The sequence below is a fragment of the Zosterops lateralis genome, assembly GCF_965231275.1.
Source record: "Zosterops lateralis genome assembly, chromosome: 4".
Taxonomy (NCBI): Eukaryota; Metazoa; Chordata; class Aves; order Passeriformes; family Zosteropidae; genus Zosterops; species Zosterops lateralis.
In genome coordinates, this window is record NC_139765.1 from 43237373 (window position 1) to 43247749 (window position 10377).

General features: G+C 41.8%; 1 protein-coding gene across 1 annotated transcript; it reads right to left on the reverse strand.

Moving 5' to 3' along the window:
- Positions 1 to 4215: 4215 nt before the first annotated feature.
- On the reverse strand, positions 4216 to 10321 carry ATP23 (ATP23 metallopeptidase and ATP synthase assembly factor homolog). The gene is made up of 6 exons (XM_083859517.1): positions 10099 to 10321; positions 8787 to 8832; positions 8598 to 8679; positions 8172 to 8309; positions 5711 to 5794; positions 4216 to 4765 (listed from the first exon to the last, which is right to left on the reverse strand). Exons 1-6 carry the CDS (start codon positions 10280 to 10282, stop codon positions 4562 to 4564), a joined length of 738 nt encoding a protein of 245 aa, XP_083715643.1. The 5' UTR covers positions 10283 to 10321; the 3' UTR covers positions 4216 to 4561.
- Positions 10322 to 10377: the final 56 nt, after the last annotated feature.

Genomic DNA, 10377 nt, shown 5'->3' on the forward strand with positions numbered 1-10377 from the left:
AAAGAGAAGAAGCCTATCAGACTGTCCTGATTGCTTTCTGGCGACTTGCTGTGGATATATTCTGCCATTATAATTTGACTTGGTATAACAGAAAAGTATCTGTTACTTAAATTGACTTTTTCTGGATATGCAATTTTCTTTCATAGACATTATTACATAGAATCAAAGAATCATTTGCTTTGGAAAGGTCATTAAGTCCAACTGTTAACCTAGCAATGTCAAGTCCACCACTAAATTGACATCTATGTGTCTTATAAATACTTTCAGAGATGGTGATTCAGCCATTGCCCTGGGCAGCCTGTTCCAATGCTTAACAACCCTTTCCATGAAGCAGTATCTCCCAATATCCAATCTAAACCTCTCCTGACACAACTTGAGGTTGTTTTCTCTTGTCCTGTCACTTTCATTTGGTGAAAGAGACCAAGTCCCACCTGGGTACAACCTGCATTCAGGTAGTTGTAGAGAGAGATAAAGTCTCCCCCAGGCCCCCTTTTCTTCAAGGTAAAGAACGCAAATTTCTTCAACTGCTTTTGATATGACTGGTGCTCTAGATGCTTCACCAGCCCTATTTCCCTTTTCTGAACATGCTCTAGCACTTGTAGTGAGGGGCTCAAAACTGAACACAGGATTCAAGACGTGGCCTCACCAGTGCTGAGTACAGTACAATGATCATTACCCTGGCCCTGCTGGCCTCACTATTCCTGATACAGGCCAGGTGCCATTGGCCTTCTTGGCCACCTGGGCACACACTGGCTCCTGTTCAGACAACTGTCAACCAACACCCCCAGCTTCACCTTTCCAGACACTCTTCTCCCAGCCTGTAGTGCTGCACAGGGCTATTGTGACCCACAGGCAGGACCTGGGTCTTCACCTTTGTGAACATCATACCACTGACCTTGTTCCAGCCTGACTAGATCCCTCTGCAGAGCTTTCCTACCCTCCAACACCTCAACACCCAGCTTGGTGTCACCTGCAAACTTGGAGGGTGCACTTGATTGCCTCATCCTGATCATCAATAAAGATATTACACAGGACTGGCCCCAATACTGAACCTTGGGGAACATCACAAATGATCCACAGCCACCTGGATGTAGCACCATTCACAACCATTCTCTGGGTCCAGCCACCCACCCAGTTGCACCTATCCAAGCCAAGAGAAGACAGTTCCTCCAGGAGAATGTTGTGAGAGACAGAGTCAAAGGCTTTACCAAAGTCCATATAGACTGCATCCACTAGGTCATTACAACAGGTCACCCTGTTGCAGAAGGAGATCAGATAGGTCAAGAAGGACCTGCCTTTCGTAAACCATGCTGACTGGGCCTGATCCCCTGGTTGTCCTGTATGTGCCATGTGATGGCACTCAAGATTATCTGCTCCATGACCTTCCCCAACCCAAAGGCCAGACTGACAGGCCTCTAGTTCCCTGGATCTTTTTAACCCTACTTGTAACTGGACATCACATTTGCTAACCTCCAGTCAACTGTGACCTCCCCATTAGACCATGACTGCTGATAAATGATGGAAGATAGTTCAGTGAGCACTTCTGCCTGCTCCCTCAGTCCCCGTGCTTGGATGCCATACAGCCCCAGGAACTTGTGTCTGTCTAAGTGGTGTAGCAGGTCACTGACCACTTCCCCTTGGATTATGAGGGCTTCATTCTGCTCCCTGCACCTGTCTCCCAGCTCAGAGGGCTGAGTTGTCAGATAACAATTGGTCTTACTACTGAAGACTGAGACAAAAAAGGCATTGAGTACCTCAGCCTCTTCCTTATTCTTTGTTACTGTGTTTCCTCTCCCATCCAAAAAAGGATCAAGAGTCTCCTTAGCCCTCCTTTTGTAATAAAGGTATTTATCGAAACACTTTTATTGTCCTTTACACAGTAGGCAGATTAAGTTCTAATTCGGCTTTGGCCCTTCTAATTTTCTTGCTGCAAAACCTCATGGCATCCCTGTAACCCTCCTGAGCTGCCTGGCCTGATTTTCAACTCTCCTTTTTTCCCTGAGTTCCAGCCAAAGCTCTGTCTGGTCAGGCTGGCCTGCTCCGGCCCCTTGACAATTTCCTTCCTGAAGAATGTCCAGCCTTCCTAGACTCCTTTGTCTTTCAGGACTGCCTCCAAGGTACCCTGGCAACTAAACTCCTCAACAAGACAAATCTGCCCTCTGAGGAAGGCCAAGGAACCAGTTCTGCTGAGTTCTCTCCTTACTTCTCTAAGAATTCCAAAATCAAGTATTTTTTGATTATAGTGCCCAAAACGGTCTCCAACTGTTTCCTAGTGATATGCACACATATGTTAATAATGATTTATTTATATAGCTCAATGTTCTCTTTATTAGCAATATTTCTTGCAGATATCTCTGGAATACTTTCTTTCCAAGATTTTCATCATGTTCACCTATCAAAAATGTTAAAAAAAAAAAGAAAGAAGCAGCTTATATGCTTGCGTCTTCCAGTTTATTTTGCTATATTTTTCATTTTTAAGTAGACTTGATAAAGCTTTTCCCAGAGAGAAGACAAATGTGTATGTTCAAACTATGTATTGGTCAAATTACAATATAAATGCAAACACACACATTCATTAAAGCAGAACTTTGGTTAATGAGGTATAAAGAAGGGAAGGAATTATCTGTCAGAATATACGTCAGAAGTATAAAAAATCCAGCATGATACATCATCCAGCATGATACTGACTAAAACGGCGACTTGAAGAGCAGTAAAGGTTAAGGGAATATTAGCACATACTATTATGCTGATTTCAAGGCATCTCTGAGCCTCTGGGGATTTGGGAAACTGCAGGTCTATACAGACTTCATGGAATATGGGAAGCCTAGAATTCAATGTGTAATTTTCTCCATAGTATCTAGGTTATTATACCCATGCTTTTCTCTTCAGATATTCATCCATAAGTTTATGTCAGTCACTGATGAATTACCCCAGGAAAATAAGATTTTGAAATCTCCATTTGAAATTCTGTAAAACTACTGAAAGCACAGGTTTGAAGAATCTTAGTTGAGACCTAACTTTCTCCAGTACAACTGGGATGACTTTCTGAGGCACCTGCATTAATGCTTAGCCCCAGAAGTAATGGTTCCTTAGGAATGTAATTACCTACATGTAATGTAGGTATCAATTATGCTATACCTGGAAATAAATGCAGCCCACACATAGTCTAACCCACACAGAACTCAGGCAATTCAGGTTTGATCAGCTCTCTCAGGCATTTTGTGTGTATTCTGCTTTGTCCTTTGTGAGGACTGCGCTTAGGTTTAAATCTTCTCAGTGTTTGCTGCTGATCAGGAAAAGGCACCACACTGTTGTCATCTTCAGGCACCTTAGAAGCAGGACTGAGCTGGAGACTTATCACATGACTGAATACTTCCCAGGAGGAAATTAGGTGGAATCCCAGGCATGATGGTCAGATTCAAAATGTTGTAGGCACAAGAAATAAATAGGTGGACTGCAGGAGCCCAAGGCTGCAGTCAAACAAGGGTCTGGTCAAAAGCTGCCAAATTCTGGAGGTTCTTGGGGGCACCTCCCCCTTTCAGCTGTAGCATGTCAGGCACTTGAAATTGGTGCATGTGCTGATATTTCCTTACCTTACACATGATTATTAAGAAATCTTCTCCTTTTCCTTCCTTCAGTTTTCAAAGACTTTTAAAAAAGAGTGTTACGCACTTATAGTGGATAGGGTATTTCCTCTACATGTCCTGCAACCCCTGCTTCTTGTTTGGTTTTATTAGCCATCCACTGTCAGTAGTAATGCTTACCTGAGCAGTTCAGCCCCTCACTCCAGCTCAAGTCCAACCAGAGTCTGCTGCCCCACCACAGCCAAATCTCAGTTTTGTATTGACTGAAAAAGCTTCATACATTTGACAGTCCTGTTGTCACAAAATGTATTGGGACACAGAACAGGAGGTGTTGATCAGAACATTGATCATCATACCCAGTACACCACTACCAGAGACAATCAGGACCTGAGCAGCAATTCAGGGCATAAAGGACTCAAGTTACAAAAGTTTTCCCACCACTGGAAATGCAAAGCACCCAAGAATTTCAGGAGGTGCTCAAAAGCAAATTATTAAATTTAGTTACTAAATTTTGGGTTTAGCCATAGTTATTAAATCTAGAGTATAGAGCTGTAGTTCAGGTGTCCAGCTTTTAAAATAGAGTGATGAAGATTATCAAGTTCATGACTGTATATTGAAGATAGCAAAAATATAAAGATTTTATGAAAAGATTTATTCAGTGACAACGAAATTTTCAGAAACCATGTCCTAGTCAGTCAGAGTGAAAAAATTAAAAGCACATTGAATTGTATTTGACAAGTGATTTGGCATACTAAATTATCTTTCTGGAATAACAGGTGAGGAAACACCATTTTTAGTCTTGTTCACTCACCCCACTTACTTCCACAGAAGTTGACTCATGAAAGATGTCTAAAAAATTAATCGATACATTTGACAGATTTGCCCTTTCCACCAGCACTGTGGGCATAGACTATAACTCCAGATCTTATGGAATAATCAGGTATTTATGTAACTTCTCACGTGGCTTTTCCCCTCCCTTACAAATTAGCAGTATAGCGATCTCTGTTCTGAAAGTCTTTGTAAGCACGTCTTGCATCTGCTTTGCTGTGTGGGATTCTACCAAAAGGTTCCAGATCATTGAAGCAGGCATCAAAAACTTCATCCACAGCTTTTTCCGCTGTTTCTTTGCTAACTTTTCTAACAGCCAGAATGGAACGGATTGCTCTGTCTCGTACACAAGTCTAAAGTAAGAAAAAAAAAAAAATCTGTCATTATTAGCACAGTTTTTTTCCAGATTTTGTCAAATATTAACTCCTATTGTATAGGCAATAATTTTTTATGAAAGAAAAGTCAAACAGTGCCTGTAATAAGCATTAAAGTATGTTTTAGTTCCATCCTACGTAAATTATGTGCTTTAGTTTTCCATGTACACATAAACCATGAAATAATTAAAAGATATTCCTAAGAACAGGAATTAAAATACAATTTGGGATTTTTGTAGGTATTAAGTATTTGTAAAACTTGACCTGGACACAAAAGAAAAATGTCAGAAAGAAACAGACACAAATACCAGTCAGGTTCTTTATAAACTGAAATGCTGTAAAACAAAGGGATGGCTTCTCTACTGGCCTTCATTTTGATACCCCTCTTTATGCTAACTTTTTTTTACAGTTTTTTTACCAAAAGATGAAAAAATATGTAAACATCATCTACAATCTAACTGCCACTCTAACATGAGCAACTATTTGGGTCTCAATCTGCAGACTTCACCACTATTTACAAAAACTAATTCCTACAAGACTTAACACATTATTTAGAAATCTTCTCCTTTTGCTTCCTTCAGTTTTCAAAGGCTTAAAAAGAGTGTTACCTACTTATAAGTGGACAAGGTATTTCCACTACATTTCCTGCAAGCCCTACTTCTTGTTTGGTTTTATTAGCCATCCATTGTCAGTGCTAATGCTTTAAAACATGACTAAATATTCAGGGATTTCACTCCAAAAGAATACCAAAAGGTGGGGAAAAAAAAGCCTAACATTGATTATTAAGCATTACTTAAGAGGAAACAGCAAGCCCACAGCATTTATTTCTTTTGCTAAAGTTTTCAGTTATGAAAGTATGCTGAGACCCAGTAGGTAAAGATGGCTCATAACAAATTATTAGATTTTAACATCCACAGTCTTTACCTGATGATGCCCTTTCAATCCAAATTTAAACCTGGCTATTTCATTCATCAAAGTACAGTCTCCACTGAGATTAGCAGCTCGAATCTATTGAGAAAAATAAATAAGTCACAAGATCAGAGAAACACATTAATATACAAAGTAAAAAAAGTTGCAACAAATGCTTTTCTTCAGTGTATTTCTGGTGACTGCTGGTAGAGGACATTCCCGAGGCTACTTTAACTTCTTAAGTACCTGTTACTACCATACCCTTGACATTCATCTCAGTCTCAGTGAATTACAACAACCTTCCAGTTTCTTCAGGAACCACATCTCACATATCCCTAAAGTTTAAATCAATGAGCAGCAGAGATTATATGTATGTGTGCATGTATATATACAAACTGCTACAAGAACATGGAAAGTACTATTCTCCCCAATCTATATCCGAATCTATTACAAGAGTCAGGAAGAAAGGCAGGTATCTTTCAAAGACTACAGATGCAATACCAGAATACCCATGTGTTTTGCAAAAAGCTACATTTAAATGAGCATGTATGTTTTAGCTTAACTGTCTTGTCCTGTACCCTAGAATTTCCTTTGTCTATTAAATATTCTATACCCTACATGGTCTGTTAGGAAATGTAAGTAAATCCTTATTTCCTGTAATTAAGTATCAGAATGAAAATAAATGCACAGAAAATACCAAAAAATAAGAATAAAAAAGCTGTCAACAAAAAATGTAAATACCATACGATTAAGTCATCAAAAGACCTGAAGTGAACAAATAATCTTGACAAGAGCAAGAACATGCACAATCTTGATTTATATAAAACTTATGTTTAGGGTTCACATACTTTATTCTGCACTGTGTAAATGCTTGGACAAAAAAATAAAGTAGATGATAGTAAATAATTCACAATTATTGTATTGAGTTTACACAACAAAATGTTGGCAGTGAGAGGCCTGCCAGGGTGACTCCTGTGAGACCAAAGAAGTGGCTGTCCCTGTGTCAGATGCAGATTTTTTAAACTGGTTTTTAGTGGTTCTGGTTGTATCTCTGTGACGACACGTTTTAAAAAGGATAAAAAAAACTAGAGGGCAGCTGTGAGACAGAAGAGTGATGAAAATGTGAGGGAAACAGCCCAACAGTCACCAAGACAGTGAGGAAGGATGAGGAGGAGGTGCTGCAGGCATCAGAGGACATTCCCTGGCCACTTGTGGAGAAGACCACAGAGACAGAGGCTGGCTCCCTGCAGTCTGTGAAAGAACACAGTAGAGCAGATATCCACACTGCAGTCCAAGGAAGATGTCATGACACAAGAGACAAACCTGCCCTGAAAAAAGCAGCAGCCCACAGAGAGCCCACGCAGGAGCCCATGCATTTTCTGTGAGGAACTGTGGGCCTTGGGGGACCTATGCTGGAGCACTCCATTCCTGAAAGACTGTATGCTGAGAAATGAACTCAAGTTGGAGCAGGTCCTGAAGAACAACAGCTCAAAGGAAAAACTCATGTTGAAGCAGCTCACAAAGGACTGTATCCTGTGGGAAGGACCTCAAGCTGGACCAGGGAAAGAGTGCAAGGATGAAGGAGAAGTAGAGACAAAGTGTTATGAACTGATCACAGCTCATACTGCCTGGCCCTCTGTGCTACTTGGCAGGGAAGGAAATAGAAGAATCAGAAATGAAGGAGTGAAGCTCAGCCTGGGATGAGCTTTTCTGTGACCAAATGATATGCATTACATGAGAAATCAAATAAGAGCATGCAGATTCATACGCACAACACCTGTATCACACAAAAAGAGAAATCCTTCCCAGCCTGTGCTCGATTTAATTTCACCTCCTAAAGCATCAAGGATTAAGGCCTTTAATACTCAAATGTACTCTGAAACCACAGATTCATAGAATGGCTTGGGTTGTAAGGGGGCCTTAAAGATCATCTGTTGCTAATCTCCCTGCCATGGGCGGGGACACCTTCCACTAGACCACATCGCTCAGAACCCCCTCCAATGGTGATGGATTCATAACTACAGTGTACGAGCAGCAATACCACAATTACTCAAAAAATGAATGTTACAAGAAAAGACAAGTTTGTTGTTAATAAAAAAAAAAAACCCTAACGAAAGTGTTACTGTAATAACTACTCAACATGCCAAGACTTGGATGTGATAAAAAGAATTCTATAAGCATATGATTAATGTGTGAATGTGTTTTCACCTCTAGCTACTTTCTCATTTATCAATAACCACTTCTTACACTCACAGTGATCACATTCTACTTAGTATGACATTAACTTAATAATATTAGTGGAAACTAAATATTTGTTTTCTGAACAAAACTATCTAGGTTGACCTGACAGAAAGGACAAAATGTATTAACAGGATTAAAACAAATGAATTATCTGTAACAGACCATATAACACAAAGCAACCCTAATAACCAGCAGTAATTAACAAAATGACAATATTAGAGGCATTTTAACTTACCTCTGAACATGCTAAGTGTTTGACATTTTTAAACCAGTCAACATGTGCACGGCAGTGATCAAACGCATGAATCAATTCATGTGTGACCACTCGGTTCATATGGGATTGCTGCCGAATGTTGTTCTGACACAGAACAATCTGCAGAAGAAGAGATATAGGTAGTCTTTTCACTAAGTTTCAACACCTCTCTTACTTCTCAGAGACACAGCACACACCACTGAGAGCATTTAGGGTCTTTGGATTGGTGTTTTTCAACATCAACAGTCTTATGATACTGAAGTGTACTAGTTCCAATACCATGGATCATCTTTCATTTATCTTGTTTTCATTATTAACTCTGGTATCAGTATTGGTAGATTTAATCCTAGCAACAAAACACTAAAAAAAATTGCAGTCCATTGAAAGGGGACTAAGTCCAGCACCTACCTGAGATGTGGCAGAATCAAAACCTCCACTGACACAGCCATCACAGTTTTCACAAGAAAAGTGCCGGTCATTGAAGACAGTGCTGAAAGGCCCAGACAAACAAAGTTACAGAAAAGAATTTGAAAAACTTCAGTCACTACTTATCACAGTGATGTTACTACACAGAACAAGACAAATAACTTCACATACCAACCAGATTGCTTCAGAGCCTCAAGGAGAAGTCGAGCATATGGATCTAGAAAAACATTGCTGCAATCAATTTCTCTAGACAAAAGTTTTGAAAACATCTATAAACAAAATATAAAGACAATCGAGGAACAAAAAACAAGCAAGAAAAGCTCTATATATGCAAATTTATACTTTGCAGTATTAATCTTATTGCAATGCAACTGGCATCTGTTCCAAATCAGACTACATGATATAGAATCACAGAACAGTTGGAGTCAGAAGGGACCTTAGAGATAATCTAGTCCCAATCCCCCTGCCCTGGGCAAGGACATGTTCCACTTGACCAGGAACCTCACAGCCCCATGTAACTGGGCCTTGGAGCACTCCCAGGGATGGTGCAACCACAACTTCTCTGGGCAACTGTCCCAGTGCCTCACCACCTTCACAGTAAAAAAATTCTTCTGTATATCTAGCCTGAATTCACCCTGTTGCAGTTTGAACCCATCACCTATCACTGCAATTCCTGTTAAGCAGTCTCTGTCTGACTTCCACGTTGGCCCCTTCAGACACTGGAAGGTTGCTCTGAGGCCTCTTCTCCAGGCTGAACAGCCCCAACTTTCTCAGTCTGTCTTCATAAGGGAGGTGCTCCCGCCTCCTTGTCAACTTGATGGCCCTGCTCTGGACTCACTCCAACAGCTCCATGTTCTTCTTATGCTGGGGGCACTAGAGCTGGATGCAGCACTATGGGTGGGGTCCCAGGAGAGCAGAATAGATGGGGAGAATGACCTCCCTTGACCTGCTGGCCATGGTCCTTTTGATGTAGCCCAGGATACAAAGTAAAAGCTGTGCAGGAATCAAGTCATTCCTGACATTGTTTTATTACTTTGTTACATTGTTTTATTTAATGAACATAAATAGAGCGGCCTATAGTGACCATCGTTTGCTGTTAACACTCACAGTCCACATCAAACAGTGAAAAGGGCACGAATGCACAGAAACTGACAAATCATCCTAATTTCTCAGAACAAAAAAAGAAGAGAACCTCCTTATAAGAAAAAACCAAACCAAACCAAACCAACCAACCAAACAAAAAAACTCTCTCAGCCTTTCAAAATCGTATTTCGTCTTAACCAAACCCAGCGTGTTCCTAAAGCACCGGTGTCAACCCGCCCCTGGCTGGGCCCGGTCCGGCGGCCGCGGTGGGGCTGCGGCAGGAGGGCAGGAGGGCAGCGCCCTGCTCGGGACCGCGGCACAAGGTCACCGCCGACAGCGGCCAGCCCGGGTTCCGCCCCGGCACCGCCGCCGGGCCCGCGGGGGACGGGGGGGCGCTTACTCGTTTCCAGGGTCAGCCTCAGCATCAGCTGGCACTTATTGTGGAAGGTGAAGAGGCTGCGGACCAGGAAACTCTGTGGCTTCTTATTCCGGTCCGGGAAGAGCCGGTAGCCAAAATCATCCTCCTCCTCCTCCGTCCCTTTCTTCTCAGCAGCGGGCGGCGGGTCAGGCTCGCCTTCCCCCATCTCGGGCAGCACCGTCCGGGGGCCGGGGCCGGGCCGGGCCAATCGCCGCCTCCGCTCCCGACACGTGGAGGGGCCGCGCGCGCAGGCGCCGTGGC

Excerpts from the sequence above, each read along its gene's own strand:
- ATP23 (XM_083859517.1), bottom strand. The coding sequence starts at position 10,282 with ATGGGGGAAGGCGAGCCTGACCCGCCGCCCGCTGCTGAGAAGAAAGGG. Across the intron at positions 8,310-8,597 it reads TTGATTCTGCCACATCTCAG|ATTGTTCTGTGTCAGAACAA; the intron begins GTAGGTGCTGGA and ends CTTCTTCTGCAG. Across the intron at positions 5,795-8,171 it reads AACACTTAGCATGTTCAGAG|ATTCGAGCTGCTAATCTCAG; the intron begins GTAAGTTAAAAT and ends TTTTCTCAATAG.